Source organism: Gobius niger, assembly GCF_951799975.1.
Source record: "Gobius niger genome assembly, chromosome: 14".
In the NCBI taxonomy this organism is placed as follows: domain Eukaryota; kingdom Metazoa; phylum Chordata; class Actinopteri; order Gobiiformes; family Gobiidae; genus Gobius; species Gobius niger.
In genome coordinates this window covers 25,541,282-25,557,849 of record NC_136865.1, presented here as the reverse complement: position 1 = coordinate 25,557,849, position 16,568 = coordinate 25,541,282, and the positions used below count along the sequence as shown (strand labels likewise).

Here is a 16,568-nt window from a genome sequence, read left to right as displayed (position 1 = left end):
GAGGGAGGAGCCTAAAAAAAAAAAAAAAAAGACTCAAGTCCAGCAGCCGGCGGTGCCTGCGTATAGCCTTACAGAGTTTTTGGTTATTTTATTATTTATCGATACGCAAATCCTCTTGTTAATGTTTCGCTTTGTGTTCCACTTCTGAATCCGCGCCTTCTCCGAAAGCCAGCACCCTCTATGCTACTAAACCAAATCTTTTACGAGAACCAAAAAAACCCCAAACAAAACTACCCCTCCGGAAAAAGAAAGATTTTTGTCAACACACTTTTTTTTCCCCCTCCCCTCCCTCCGAGGCAGCAGGTGAAATACGCGTCTACGTGAAGCGCTTTTCGGGCACGTTTTTTTTTTTGTGTGGAAAGAAACAGCTAAACCAAAAAAGAAAAAAAAAAGCAAGAGGAGAGCCTTTTACGCACAGCTGTCTGGACACAGTCAATGGAGTCTACGGGAGCAGTTTCTACGAGGATGCCCGGTGTGTGACCCACTATCCAAAGCTTCGTTTCGCCTTTTTTTTACCCCCCCTCCTCCTCCTCCTCCTCTCTTCAAAGTCCAGGGACGTGCACGATCCAAAGATACCAAAACAAGACACTCCATGGATGAGATAAGCTGAGACGAACCCCCTCCTCCCCCCAAAAAAATAACACACAACAAAAATCACAATACCTCTGTCGTGCGCATCGCTACGAATATCTCGGACGCCAAACGACACGGAGAAAAGGCCAAAGAACGACGTGAAGGACGACGGGGATAAGACTAAAGTGCAAAGCAGCAATCCAGACCGACGGGCCCCCGGTCGACAGAGGACCATGTTTGTCCCCCTGCCGGTACCCTTCGTCTTTCAGAGAACACCGTCCGACTTCAGCGCGTGGAGACTCAAGTCCTCGCTGGCTCCGCGGTCCAGCCCCGGTAAGAACGTCTTTTTTTTTTTTTTCTTCACACAACAACCCCGGTGTAAAGCAATAGTTGCCTCCCCGCTCACACAAACACCCAGAAACCTTTAATAAAGCCTCCTTCAGATACACTCGCACTTTTTTTTGTTTTATGTATAATCTCTCCAAATGCGCTGGAAGTTTATCGCTTTTACGCACGTCCGGCATTTCATCATTTCACTCCCGAATGGCAAACTTGTACCGCTGATTTCATGCTCACACTCGTCACTCACGGATCTCTCACCTCAGTCCCATCCCTTGTGCCCCAAATGTCCCAAAAGTCAGATTATGGTGTTGGGCCCGTGAGTCTAATTCTTTCACCCATGCAGCTTTTCCAATCACTTACTTGTATTGGACTCCCATGAACTGGCATCTAAATCCAAGAGTCCGCTGTCTCTGTCTTTCCACCTCAAACCAACCTGTGTCTTCCTCTTCTTCTTATTCTTCTTCTTCCGTGGGGCTTCTTGGTCGCTCAACTTCTTGGGGGGGGAATATTCATGGTCCTCTATTGATCAGCGATTATTGATCTGTGACGGGAAACTCAGTGGGAGAGAGAAGTTTTGCTGGTAAACTTTGGACTCGGTGTGTGGTTGATTCAAAACCATGCAGCCCATAATTCACACATTATGCTGATGTTTTAAAGGTGGAAAGCCACTGTCGTATCAGCTTTTGTCCTTTTGTGCAAACAGTAAAGTGAAGGCGATTCCTATTTGGGATTTTTTGAGACATTTTGAAGTATTTGCAGAAGAAAATGGCCCTAATTGTCAATTCAGGACATGCATAAACATCATCTGGTCAAGGCTGGGGTTGAATTTAAGAACAGAAATCACAATAACGACACAATGTAATGCTTACCTAGCTTTTAATATAATCTTGTGAGAAATTGCTCTATTTATTTGTGCAAAGAACAGACTTTGAAAATGTAGAGATTTGGCATTGAAAAATCCCCAAGTTGGTGTGTCGTCTCTGCATTCTGTCCGCAAATAAAACAGAATAAATTAAAAGATTTCTGGAAGAAACTGTCCTTAATTTAGATGACGTTCACCAGATCTGGTCAAGGCGGTTAGTGATGACCTTAAACTTCATTTTTCTTATTCTTACTGTGCCTTTATAGTAATAATCCTACACATCAGATAATTAGTTTATGCAACTAACACCAGACATTTCTGCCAAAAGTTACATCTATTAGTTTCCTTTCCTAGTATTTCCTCAACATTGTTATGAAAATGATTTGCCTTGACAGAAGGAGACTCAATTAGGTCTATGGGCCGATGTGTCCTGTTCAATATGTATTAATATGATAATACTATGCAGCCCTGCCTCACACCGCGTCCCTTGTGGATTCCCCTAAGCAGCCTGTATTAGGGCTAATAAAAGCAACGGGATATTTCATTTAAATATTTCTGGACATTCATTAATCTTGTGCGGAGGATTTGAATTATTGTTCCCCGTTGGTGCATATGATAAAAAGCTGTCAGTGCGTCTCCAAAAAAGGATGAATTTGGTGAAGCACGTTTTTTGCAGTTTGGAAGGATTGTGAAATAGAGAAGGGGTGTTTGAATATTTTGTGTAGCTTGCTGTTCAGCTTTACGTAAGAAAAATTGCAAAAACGACTACACCGAGCTTGTTCTCTTTGCCTGTGTGTTCTGTCATCTTTTTTCTGCTTTCGTGTTTGCAATTAGATCAGCTCAGTCTTGTCAGCGATGTAATGAGTGTGTGGGTTAGCGATTGCTAGTGCGATTTTGGTGAAAAAATCCCCAACTTTTATCACATTCTTACGCAAATGAAAGGCACTGATGTGTTTGAAAGTAAGGCTCTTGTTCCAAATAGAAAAAAGTCAATTTGCAACATGATTTGGACCTTTTTTGGGCGCACATTTGCAATATTAGTGACTACCTTTGGCTGCATAGCATGTTGACAAATTAAGCTTATTGCAATATAAGGTGAGGGAATACAGCCACATTACTCATGAGGGCTCCCATCTTTTCTGCAAACACAGCGTAAAACATAAGCAAACAACTCTAACATGTGCAGAAGTTCAGCTTTTGTCGTTATTGTCACTGATTTAGTTCAATTTTAGCCTCGTTTTGGATTTTTCAGACTTGTTTTGACACATTGTGACATTCTCCTGATCTTCTTATGAACTTCTCCCTGAGTTCTTGGTTTAACATGAAAAGCAAACACAAAATTCTGATCCATGCTTATTCTTTCTGCTCCCAAAATGCTTCTAATCCGTACAGTTGTTTGGTTTTGCCTATAGGCCTGTACAACTATAACCCAATCTTAACAAACACAAGCAAATAATCCATCAAATCCAATCATTTTAACTGTTGATTGAGATTTTTAAGTTATGATTCAATCGCCCCACTTTGGCATACCAATAGGTCCCCGTCATCTACGTCGTCCTTATGCATAATTTCAATCTCCCCAGCTGGAAATGCCCCTGTGACAGATGTGGGGGTAAGTGCGTCGGGGGGTAATTCAGCCCATCACTTTAAGTAGGTGTCACCGCGGAGAAAAACGGTTGAGATTTTTAATGAGTTTCAGCTTGTGGCTCTGACAGGCCACACATAACCAAATGCGGCGCGTGTTTTGAAGTATGGGGTAGGGATGCGGGGGGGTGGGGTGGGGTGGGGTGTCCCGGTGGCAGCGGGGTCAATGTCTGCTGGTCCTTAAAGAAATTAAACTAACGGAGCACTGGAGAAGAATAGGGGAGGCTGTGAGGACTGCCTCCGCCCGCCTTTCGCTGTTGTGAATGAGCGATTGCATAAATGAATAATACATGAAAGAAGTGGTCAAACATGGCGTGATTAATAAAACAGTCAAATGAGGCGATGGAGAGCGGGCAGAGCGACAAGGGAGAGGCTGGAGAATGAAAAAAGAAGCGGCGCGTTAATGTAATGACTTAGCCACAATCAGCGCAGGAGAGGAGCGCCGGAATATGAATGAGAGGGGAGAAGGAAGGGTTAATGGCGAGTTTGTGAATGAATGTGATGTCTGCGAATACTTTCATTTAGAAGTGGGCAATCCGAGATAACATCGATATGCAAATTTACAATATTGAGTTTATCTGCAAGGTCAAAAAATGTGGAAAAAGTGGAAGATATAGGGAGTGGAATTAGGACGATTTTAGAAAAGGTTAGTGGAAGTAGGGTGGAAATTTGGGGGTCAGAAATGGGGGGAAAGTGAAGAAAAATAGGGGAGAAAAAGTGAAAAAGTTTGTGAGCGACAAAGCAATGTAAACTCAAAGTCCCAAAACATATTGAGATTTTCATTTTAGTCAATATCCCCCAGCCCTACCTGTATTCAAATCCCAATTCAAATCCCAATTCCATCAATCGTCGACTGGACTGGGTTGGTTGAATTGAACATGTTTTTCTCCAGAGGCCTCTTTTCGCTTTTGTGGTAAAATTTCTGATTGGTTAACACAAAGTTAGTCTTTTTGGCTACACATGACTACCAGAGTGTGTCATATCAGCCATAGAAAAAGAAACGTCATCTGGATGAAATAATGACTGGGAGGAAAAAAAGGGATATTTAGTTGTTTCTTGTGTTATTTATTCATATTTCTTTTGATTATCATTCTCAAACACACAGAAGATAGCAATACTTTAACAAATGAGTATCTTAATTTAGGTACTAGTTTCATATTTCATACTTTCAATACCCCTAGATTTCTCTTAAACATTATACGAATTCTGAAAATACGAAGTTCAGGTTTAGTTATGCATATAGGCAACAAAACAGCATGTAATGTCCTGTTGTTGAGGATTTGTACAAGTAAAAGTTGTAAAAACTGCCCTATGATATTGCTTAGTTAATTACATTTGCAATATATACGTTTGTGTCGCCCTAATTTAACCCGAAACAATGCTTTTTTTTTAACGATTTTCGCCAAGAACAAACCGTCTTCATACAATAAATACTGTTTAATGCAGTTGTGACAATCAGCGTTATAAAGTAGAAAAGCAATTTTGAGCTCGCCCTGTGGTGCACCATTTAAAGCAAATTCAAACCCAATCAACCTTCCTCTTTTGCGAACACAGCGCCCCATAAAAACAGACTTGACATATTTACACATGTACGCACCTTGTTTTGCTATATAACGGAGAGATGTCAGAAAGCTACAGATTTTCCCTTTGAGTATGGCTTTGGTTAACGGCGTCTTATCGAGCTATAGGTCCTATTTTCTTTATATGTTTACTCGTAAGGGGAACTAACAGGGTCAGAGTGTCTGCGCGGGCTTCTTTTCATTATGTACATGTTGCCGCCAAAGCGCACTAGAGAAATAAACAGCGAGTCGGAGCAAAAGGCCAGGCTCTCGCGGCTGCTCTCCCCTCATCTCCCTCTTCCTCTCTCTCCCGCCGTCTAATCTCGGGAGGGGGAGCCGGGCCAGATCTGGCGTGTGTCTATGAAGCGCTCACTCCACTCACGGCCTATTCAGTGAAATGCAAACCGCACTTCCCTCTGTAGCGCCTGGACGGGGCTCCCAGCGGACAGTAAAGGAGGCTCGTTCAATTGGATTTGCCTGCCGTGGTGCGACCGCGGCCCCCTAAGCCACTTTAGCTAAGTCTGTTACTTGTGATAGCGCGGTGTCTTTCTGATCCAGCCAGTTTTTCGGAGGCTAAAAATCGAGTATGTGCTTAGCTGTGGGTTAGACATAAGAGAGCATTTTCCGTGGTGCGGCGTCTCCAGCACCTTCCTTGTTGTTTTGAGCGCTAGCGCCATCAAAACCGGTTTAAATTGGCTTTCCTTGTACCACCTAGAAAGAGCCTTTCAAAATGGCTAAGAATTGTAGAAATGGTGGCACAATGGAGATTTGAAGATGCCGTTTATTCACATATAACAGTGACTCATCAGTGAAATGAGTCTTTCATATTCTTTTCATATATGATTTTGGCCAATGTGTGCGTAGCCTATGATTGTGGGGCTGCACAATACGAGATTTTTGATAAGTGTGGTGGAAATTGCAAAAACTATATGAGTATCGGGCTGCACAATATATCGCAAAAAATATCGTATCGTGATATTAGGTGAACACAATATATCGCAACATCACTCAAGTCTATATCGGAATGTGTAAAAGCTCTAGTTAAAGTTTTAGTTCAACATTTCCTACTTTGGTTCAATTCTAGTCTTGTTGTGGAGCTGATGTCATGTTTTTTAAGTTTTGTTTTGACACAATTTGCTCAAAAACGAGTTACTTGCAATTTGTGTTTAATTAGAATGAAATATATATCGTGTTGAAATGGTTTAGTGAAATATCGCGATATTGCACAGCCGTATCGCATAGGGCTGAGCGATACGGACAAAATTTCATATCTCGATATCGATGCGATACGATATAACTATGGGTTAGGTGAAATCCAAGCATTTTTTCAGAAAAATAAAAACATAATAATAAAGAGTGTAGTTTTATTGATGGAAATCTATATTGTTTATATCTTGCTTTTTTATATTTTAATGGTTTGAATGTGTATATCTCTATCAATACGATAACAATATATCGTTGCTTGTTTCGATATAAATATCTTGAATGTTTACATATCGATATCGATACGATAACGATATATCTTTCAGCCCTAGTATCGCAAGTTGCTTCAATATCGTGCAGCCCTAATTATGAGGCCACTTGTTTTAACTTCACAAAATGGATGATTGAAGATGTTTTTACGAAGCAATTTCTCATTCAAATTAAACAAATATTAGATTTTCAGTCAAATTGTGACAAAACCAAACTGAAAAGATACTAATTCAGCACCAAAATAAGGCTAAAATATAAGTAAACCAGGAAAGTCATGACTGAAATTGAACTTTCTGTTTTAGGCAGACACCACTACAAAAAGTTAATATCAAGCATTGGTTTAAATGACTTGAATTGAGGAAATGTATCTTGTTTTGAGCAGTTTTCCCAAATTTAGTCTTTTTTCCTGATTTGCTTGTTTGCTTGTTGACATTTCAGACTGGTTTGAAGGTAATCTCACCTAACATAAAGACAAAATGTATTAAAACGAGTCAGAAACATCCCAGAATAAGTGGAATAGTCAGATTAAGTAGTCAAAACATCTCAAATATCGATTGTTTTGCTCAAATTGTGACATTTAAACTAAGCTAGTTCGTTACTTTTTGCCGTGTTACAAATACATTTCCATCTGCAGAACAAGTAGGATGTTACAATAGTGAGATAGTGTGCACATACATTTTGCAGTGCTCTAAGAAGCTGAGATGAAGACGGGGTGTCCGGCTGTGTGATGAGGTGGCTGGGGTCCCGGGGGGAGGGGAGAGACGGATCCTAAACAGCATACGTTAGCACACAGAGGCTAAAGCTATACAGCCGAACCTAAACCTACTGAGCTTATGTGGGTTTCCGAGAGCAAGGGCCTTATCCTACTCAAAAAATACTACGTTGTATAAAGAAATGTGTGGTTGAGTGGCCACGTAAAACCAAATATAGCATCGTATCATACTTGTGCCTTGCAGTGTCCGTCCCTCAAAGAATGAATAGAGCCCGACATTTCTATATAAAGTCAGTTATTGCAGATGCGGACGTCGGGACCATTTGGACCCTCCACCTTTGCCCCGATGTCCTCTCTGCGTCCCACAACAAAAGCAGGTCTAAACGCTCTTTTTATTTTACACGCCGAGCCGTAAAAGCCTCCGGGGTCCGGCGTGCCCCATATACAATACTGAGAGCTGTCATTTCCACGCACAGAGCCACGTGTTCGGATTTATGTCGTCTGCTATGAAAAGACTCTTGCCTCGCTCATAATTATTCACCTCCGCCGCCGATTTATGGCCCGCTCAGCCAAGTACATTTATTTAGTAACTTTTTTTTACAACGTCAGGCTTTCTAGTGGTTAGGCTTACAATAGGTTCATGTTCAAGCTGATGTTAGTTTTATGGAAGGGCAGTATTTGTCCTAGTCCTGTCTCATACGTCAGTTCCTTCATTGTTTAGACCCAGCTAAGTCCTGGTTCTGGCATGATTTAACTCAAGGTTAGAGGTTGACCGATATATCGCGTCGATATTTGGGGCTATCAACCGAACTAGCGCCGATAAAAGCCGATATCTCTGGGATCGAAAGTGACAGAGATGTCCCGGAAAGAGTGTTAAAATTGGTCCTCCCACAACTTCTTAGGCCGTAGAAGGGGAACATAGAAACATTGTGATGAAAATTGGTTAGCTACAAATTTGTTTCACCAACTAAACCTCAGTCAATATAGACAAGCTGCATGTCATTTTGAAGCTCAGACCCTGGATAATTCGATCGCTGAGTTAGTTTTATGCTCAGCATTTTTTATCGCCGTGCAAAATGCCATGGCTAGTAACAGTATGCTAATGCTAACGGCAGCTAATCAAAGCTGCCAGAAACTATGATTGAATCACCTAAAGTAAGCAAATAAAATCAGCAACTGCTGGAGTGGCCAAGTACTTATGTTTATTACAGGATTATAGATCAGACATTTGGGAAAAAAACGGCCAAATATATCGGTCAAAAATATCGGCCATGCATATCGGCATCGGCCAATAAAAATCCCCCAAAATCGGCCTTAGAAAAACCCCTATTCATCGACCTCTACTCTAGATTTAGTTCTTGTTTTGCCCGTCTTCACTCCGGTCCTTGTGTTGCAGAACTGTAAACCAAATATTTACCGCGGTGGTACTTTGTGCGAAACATTTGAGAATCTCTGTTTTGTAGTAATTTATGAAAAATTCACGAAGCCAAACAAAAACTAAAACCTCCAGTTTGTTAAATGTTTGATTAGCGGCACGTTGTTGCTGCCGTGTTTTCCATTGTTAAAGCGACGCGTTGGGGAAAACTTTTTGTGTGTGTGTGTGCGCGCGTGTGTGTGTGTATGCGTGCGTGCGTGTGTGTGTGTGTATGTGTGAGTCTCTCTCGCAGACACACAGATGAAAGAGCTCCATGCTGCTGGATAACTACCGGCCCTCGCTCCCAGGGTCTCCACCTCGCAGAGCCCAGGAGGAGGGCCGGTGTTTGGGCCACACCAGACCAGGGCCCCGGCTGCAGCCCCGGAGATGCCTTTAATTGGCTTTAGTCCATTGTTTGCGGTGGATGAGAGTTCGACTGCGTAAGCGGGAAACAGTGGACGGGCCAAGGCAGGATGTGCAAACTTAAAAGAGGACAAATCGTGCATAATTGAGGCTTCACAGCTACTCTTTTGGGTATAAAGTGGGTTAAAAAAGCAAAAGATCATGAGATAAGGGGCTGGTGAGGATTTGAATTTTGCCGGGAGTGCCCTCAGTGTTGGGACTCGTTACAAAACACTGAAAACAAGCTTTCACTTTCAGCTAATGGCATGTGAGCATATTCAGCGGCACCATGATGAACATGCTGTGAGTGCACGGCTGCACAGAACAGGTTCAGTGATGTTTTATGGGCTTTCAAAATGTAGAGGACAGTTTTACGTGCTCTCTTTGACGCGATAAAATCCAGAAAATACAGATTGTAATGTTTCAGCAACAGAAGAAAATGGCTTAAGAGCACAAGGATTAATCAAAAGCTCGAGAATGAAACGTATTACAACTCCAGGTCTGTTTTTTTGACATTATAACATGGTTTGAAGATATGAAAAGCTGATTTTGCACCATGTCTCCTTGAAAGATTTCGTTGAGTCACATTCGCAGCAACAGAGACAAGCCCAGTTCATTTTTTCACCACATACTGTTCAAACTAGACCGGTTCTGCTGGATTTTTGAAAGTCCTCCCGGTTTTACTACCCATAACCAAATGCTGTTCCTCCTATAGACTCACTGTCCATATATCTCACCCAGTCAGTGTGTTTTCTCTTCCTAAACATTGATATTTCAGGCCTGACTGATTCGCGGGAAGCGTTGCATAGAAGCATTTGATTTGGGAGACTTCTGGCCGACCCGCGTAGACGGGAGCGCGAGGTTCGCGGGCAGGTGGGCAGAGCGATGATTTAATAATTGCACGTTGAGGTCAGTTATGGATCCGTGGCTCCGTGTGGTGGAAGTGCAGACCGCAGCTGCCCATTGTGCTGTTGGTTTTAACCTTCTGCTTGTATTGATCAGGCAGTCTGACTTCTCTCTCCTCCAAGGCAGCGCTGAATGGACCGGCTGTGGAGGTATGCTGCGCTTTGGACCTGGTTTAGACCTGGAATTCAGTCGTGGCATTAGTTAGACCTATTTTACATTGATTTATACCTGGTTGACCTCTTTTCACGCCTGATTTAATCCTTCCAGATTCAATATAGTTTATCTAAATACACTTCCTAGTCTAGTTTATTTTCTCCTACACTTACACGCACAATTATACATCACAGCTTGTCATCCATTATGTCAGTGTGCTCATAACATGGATTATACGTAGGTTAGTTCTGTCATCAAGCATTGGTTCAGTTTAACAAGTCAGGGGCAGTGGGCGATCGTAGTGTGGCACCCAGGGACTGATCACCAAATCTTGAGCCAGGTTTATGATCAGGGAGGTCTTAGCTGCGCCCACTGTGCACATTTTGGGTTGAGAAAACCGGCTTAGACACGCAAACTCCTCACAGAAACTAACCCTGGTCTGCGAATCAAACCTACAATCTGCTCCGTGCTGGTTTCAGTCACGTTCAGGCTGTGTTTAGTCCACATTGTGTTGTGGTTTAGCCCTTCCGTAGACCCTTCCCAGTCCTAGCTTGACCCTTGTTAAAACCTAGAATCAGCAGCTGTCTATTGTGAGCGGCGCTTTAACCTTTCCCCAGTATCGATCAGACGGTCTGACTCCTCTCCGCTCCGCGTTGATATGTAGACGAGGCGGCTGTATCGGCACGCACGAGGACACCGGCGTGCACGGAGATCAGGTTTTTTTTTTAAAAAGGGCGAGCGTGTAGTTATTGGTCGGCGGTGAGTCCCGGTGCTAACGTGATTGCCAATGACAAAGCGTCCGGGCGGGTTTGTTAGCTCCATAATGGGGAATCAATAGACACAACACAGATGTCAATACAACATGCTTTATTGCGTTAAGCTGGCTCGCCCCCACCGCAGGCTTTCAGGAGCTTCGACAACGAGCTGCAAGAGCACGTCCCCACCTGAGTCTGTGGACGACAGGGTCAGGAAATCACTAAACATGTTATAATTGAATATGGATTATCTCTAATCTATTATACTCACACAGAAATGATACAAATGTGATGTTAGTTAGTTGATCAATGATTTAATGCAGTGGATCTCAACTGGGGGGTCAGGAACCAAAAGTGGCAGGACCATTTTCAGTGGGTTGCAGGCCTTTGCACAAGCCAGATAGATACAGTAGATAGATAGAAATACAGACATTCTACATTGCTATAGGAACAGGCCACTGTTTTTCCACACTGTTATATGTTCTTACCTTCACACCATTTGGAGCTACAGTATAGGAATATACTGGGAGAGGCCAAATGCTAACAACATCTTTGGTCGTTATGCGTGACTCAGGGCACACACAAAGACCAGACAGGTACGCGTCCACTTGTCTAAGCTCAGGTAAGAACATATCTCAGTATGTTAAAATGGTGGCCTGTTCCTTTAAAGCTGTAATCACTAATATAGAATATATTAGAATATATTATATTTAAGTAAGTTGCCCAACACTGGTCATGATACATTGCAGGTGGGTCCTGAAGCCACACCAGTTTAGAATCAGTGAATTTAAAGCAGTGTTTCCCGACCAGGGGTACAGGTACTTGGAATTGCCTCAGATTTAAATAAAGGTGAAGTACAATTTCAATATTACTTTCAAAGAAAAGTTAGTTTTAATTATGTTTTTCAGGAAAAGCTTTGACTGTAAGAGTATTTACAACATAACACTCAACTCAATACTGAATAATCTGTGTTACATTGTTAAAATTTTGGCAGGATCCTCGAGGTAGGGGGTACGTGAGACAAAAAAGGTTGGCAACCACTGATTTAAAGGTCCATTCCATAAAAAAAAGCACACCTTTGAAGTCCTGTTTATCCTTTTCTTTGATATTGCTGGTTTTGTTTTGATTAGTTACATGATAAATATGTATGTCACAACATTTAAGTTTAAACCTTCCCGTCTAGATCTGCACAAATTGAACATCTATTAGCCGTCCTCTAAGGCGATACTGAATAAAGATCTGAATATATACCCCGTGCTGATTTAGCTAAAACCGCCCAACTGTGGGGTTCTGGTTGAGCATATTTCCATACATTTCCCTGCCTGTTTTGTATTATGCACATATGTGGCCCTTTCATCTGTAAATAAGCCAACATCAATGCCGTGTCCCCTGCTCTTTTGTGGTTACATTATCATTACATTTCCTTGGATCCGTTCCGAGCGCCGCGTCCTAACAATGCCTCGATTGAGTTTTACCTTGAAGAAACATGGGGCATTATGCGCCTATTCATCTCCGCGCTTCACGTGCGCTCTCGCTGTAATGTAATGTGTGCTCCGGCTGCATTAAGTCCCACATATGCAGCAAAAAGGCAGAGTATCAAAAGGACGCAGGTATTGAGTTCATTGGAATAAAGTGTGCAACATCCTATTTCCTCAGTTTCCACTTTTCCGGCGACCGGGCAGCTTATTTAGAAAGCCACGTTCTGGTGTCGTTTAGAGTTTACAGGCAAATTAGGAGGCAGATAGAGACTCATCAGACAAGACGTGCTGTTTTTATACGCAGCTATCGATGTATTTAACTTATTTTGCTGCTGTTGTTTTGGTGAATGATTAAGTGTCGACACGTTTGTAAACCAGCCAAATAATTCGAGCGTTCAGAAAATTCAGAAGTTAAGCATTTCTTCAGACTGTTATCCTCATTATTTTTGCTGTTTGTGTGATATTTCTTTCTTTTTCATATTGATTACAAATATTCTGGCTTTTTTTTTCTGTGTGTAGACAAATTTATCTGCCAAAAACGACTGCGTGAGTCTTTATTTAACAGCAACTGCGAGTCTATTGGCGTGGACCAGGAGATTCTCTTTAGACAAGGGATACAGGGACACTTGAGGTTGGCAGGCACTCAGCAGCGGCTACTTGGATTTGCTTCAGATATAAAAAAATAAGTCAATACTGAACAAAGGAATGAAGACATTGTTTTTTACTAAAAATCTGAGCATTAGTGGATAATTAAAGAGACTATACAGAGTTTAAAAATGTTTAAATTGTGTATTTTCCTCCCCCTACATGTTCCAGCCATGTCCTGATGTGTAGAATGAGCCCAGACCTGTTCACCACAACTGCCTCTGAAATCCTGCACTGTTGCTCAAAAAGTTGATTATTCGGGTCCGAAGTGCCGTCATGCTCAAGCTTAATATAGAGACTGCAGTTACACGTAAGACCTGAGGTGGCAGTAGTGAGCATATAATGATCTAGTCCTAAATCTAGTCCCTTTAAAGTAATTGGCAGCGATCTCGATTTGGGCTGGAGACTGAAACAATAGTATGGTATTGAAAAAAGTTCAGGTGCTACTGGTATCAAAAGAATAAAAGTATCAAAAGTTCAGGGACAGCATCAAAGGAAGCTACTTGGTTGTTTCAGCTCAAATAAATGATACACATTAAAAGAAACGGTCTTTTATGGAATATTTTACATTATTGCTTTGTTTTCTTGCTCTGGATCAGTGTTTCTGAACCTTGGGTGCGGGGACCTAGCAGAGTGTACTTTTTCAACTATCTCTGACTAGTATATTTTGAACACAGCATTGTCCTTTTACTCACAAATAGCACCTTTAAGGAGTTACTTTCTAAATAAATGGTAGTTGGTAGAGAAGGTCGTCTCATGATTGAAAGAGCGGGGGGTTTGACTCCCAGCTCCTTCACCCACCTTGCCTCCAGTGTCTGCGTACATCGGTGTATGAATGAGAGTATGAATGGGTGACTGGCTCCTTGCTCTGAAGCGCTTTTCTACCTAATGAAGGTAGAAAAGTTGAGACCATTTACCGTAGACTGCAACACCGTTGAGGTAGGGGGTGCAGCGACCACCACTGAACGGTCCAAGGGGTCCGCAAGACAAAAAAGGTTGCGAACCACTGCTCTAGATGACGAGTATTGTAGTACAGGTATCGGAAAAAGTATCGTTCAGGTATCAGTGCCGTAAACCAAATATCGTATCGTACACGAGATAAACAAGATTGGGAACCACTCCTTTCGACCTATTCATCATAAAACCAAGATGATTCCTGTATAACAATGTACTAACGACTACAACACACATTTCCTATAAAATAAAATCTCCAATGTCAACTCCACATAACGACGTCTCTCCTTTTTTCCCCCCCTCTCCACCGCAAATGAATTCTCTCTCAGCGGGAAGCGCCTTCTGTCTTTGTCCGTGATGAACTCATTTCACTCTGCAGCTCTCCCGCTGGGCTCGGGTAAATAGATAGATAAATAAATAAATAAATAATACCTATACCTCGCTTTCTTCTCTACAAACCCGCCGCACTGCATAACCACCTGAACTCTTACCCTCTTCACGGCTGTCCGTACACACACACTCGCGCCCGGACCAGCGGAGCGGCTCAAATGACCAGCGTTGCCACAGAAACATTCATAGGCCATTAGCCACACGTGCTGCATACACGGCTGGAGCGATGAGAGATAGGGGGGATCGGGAGGTAAAGACCGTTCCTCCTATACCCCGCACAATGGCCGGTCATCTTAGCCGCGCACTCGATGGCTACAAAGGGCCATTAAGGGCTAAATTGTCTGCACTCCGAGTCCCTGCATTTGACTGCCCCCGCGTACGTCTCTCTGCGTAATCGCCAATCATATGGGGAGTGCGTTTTGTGCCCTTGTAAACGGGGCTCCTCTGTGATGGGTGCTGTGTCTGTGGAAACGGGTGCTCTCTGGATCCTCGTGGCCTATCTCACTGTCAAGGCAGAAGAAACCGTTGTCGAATAAGCGTTGGTTAAAAATGCGACTTGAGATTAGACTTGTCTATAGTATTTGGAAAAAAAGAACTGATGATTTTAGTTTGATTAACATGATGGCAAAACACTGTATTTGCATTTAGTTATTTCACAATTGGCCTCCTGGAACCGCCACCTTAACGTGGCGGAGGGGTTTGAGCACCCGAATCATCCTGAGAGCTCTGTTGTCGGGGGCTTCGTGCCCCTGGTAGGGTCTCCCATGGCAAACAGGTCCTAGGTGACGGTTCAGACAAAGAAGAAGCCTTCATGAGAGACCAACAGGCCCGTTTAATTGTGAGGCCGTCCTGTGGACCTACCACCTGCAGGAGGAACCATAGGGGCTGGTGCAATGTGATTTGGGCAGCTTTAAGACCCGAAAACAGAAAAGTGGAAGAAAATGGATGGATGGATGGACAATTGGCAAAAACAGAAAAACGAGCAAGCCCAAATATCCCAGTATTTTCAATTTTCAATAATAGTTTTTTATCTCTGTGCAAAAAAGGTCTTCAAACAAGATCATGATGCACAAAAGTAAGTTGTGTTTTTGTTTTACTTGATGTATTTAACCGGTATAGTCCCACTGAGATTCCAAAATCTCTTTCCTGGTCGGAGTCCTGGCCCCAGAACCTGTTAAACATGTGTCCAGTGATGGGAGAAACCGGAGCACCTGGAGGAAACCTCCACTGCCGGACCCAAAAAAAATGTTCTAACTAACTATTCTGATCTGGGGTTTTCTGCAGTTGGTCAGGTCTAGGTTCAGCAACAATGAGACCAGCTGATGGCCTGAACAACGTGAATGACCAGATTTCTTCTTTCCAAGGTGACAATGGCACGACATATCAGGCTCACATTCTTGGTGGTTCAGGAGCACGAGACATCATTTTCACACATGGATTGGCCGCCACAGAGTCCAGATCTTCACCCCATTGATGTTCTTTAGGATGTGCTGGAGAACCTTGATCACACTGTCCCATCATCAATACAAAAAAAATGAAAAATGAATGCAACACTGGATCTTTTGAAGCAGAAGCTAAATGAAACAATGCCACAGTGAATGTGTGCTGTAATCAAAGACGGTCCAACCAAGTGTTAGAGCGCGACCTTTTCTTTTTTGGTCATGCAGTGATGCTGACACGAGGAGAACATGCAGATTGTGAGAGAAGTTTGCTCACCACGTGTTAATTACTTACTTGTCATCTTACCTATGCCAACTTCAATCCAATCTCTTCAGAAGCTAAATGTAGCTCACCCACTTCTGCCAATACGAGAGTGAACAATCGCGTCCCCTGACGACTTTAACCGCGTTCAAATCTGGACCGGCGTCCCAGTTTCACCTGCGCTAAGTAATGACCCTGTCCAGTCCGAGGCCTCAGCGTCGGAGCGGCGCCCTAATCGAACGCGCTGGGGCCGCCGCGCTAGCCCTTTTTGTCCTTACAAGGTGCCCGTACATCAATATGGCTTTCTGTACTACCCACATACACGCCATAAAGAACCCTGCGCCTATTCATTCTTCGGCTCATAGCTCAAATTCCTCCTCTGTGCAGCCGTGCTTTTGCCGTACCCCCGCCGTATACAGTAATTCACAGCTTTGGCCTGACGTGCCGCTGGTTCGGAGAGGTGGGAAGAGCACGGAGCGTAATTAGCGGCCAGTGTGGAAGGTCAGGCCTGCATTACCTTCAATTAAATGCATCCGGTTTCCTGCTGCAATGGCATTTCGCGCATTCATACTGTTAAAATCTATGGTTATGTTCCCGCAGCTCGA

At 43.0% G+C, this 16,568-nt stretch overlaps 1 protein-coding gene across 2 annotated transcripts in view; it reads left to right on the top strand.

Annotated features, from left to right (window-relative positions):
- The first annotated feature begins 542 nt into the window (after window positions 1-542).
- The window catches only part of LOC306973858 (uncharacterized protein), a 107,534-nt gene continuing 91,508 nt past the window's right edge, over window positions 543-16,568 (top strand). The window contains exon 1 of one of the 2 annotated variants that reach the window (XM_079570921.1): window positions 543-906. In XM_079570921.1, coding sequence (XP_079427047.1) covers window positions 807-906 — 100 coding nt within the window. In that variant the 5' untranslated portion in view covers window positions 543-806. The remainder of the gene's footprint in view (window positions 907-16,568) is intronic. The other variant, XM_079570920.1, reaches the window with a different exon arrangement.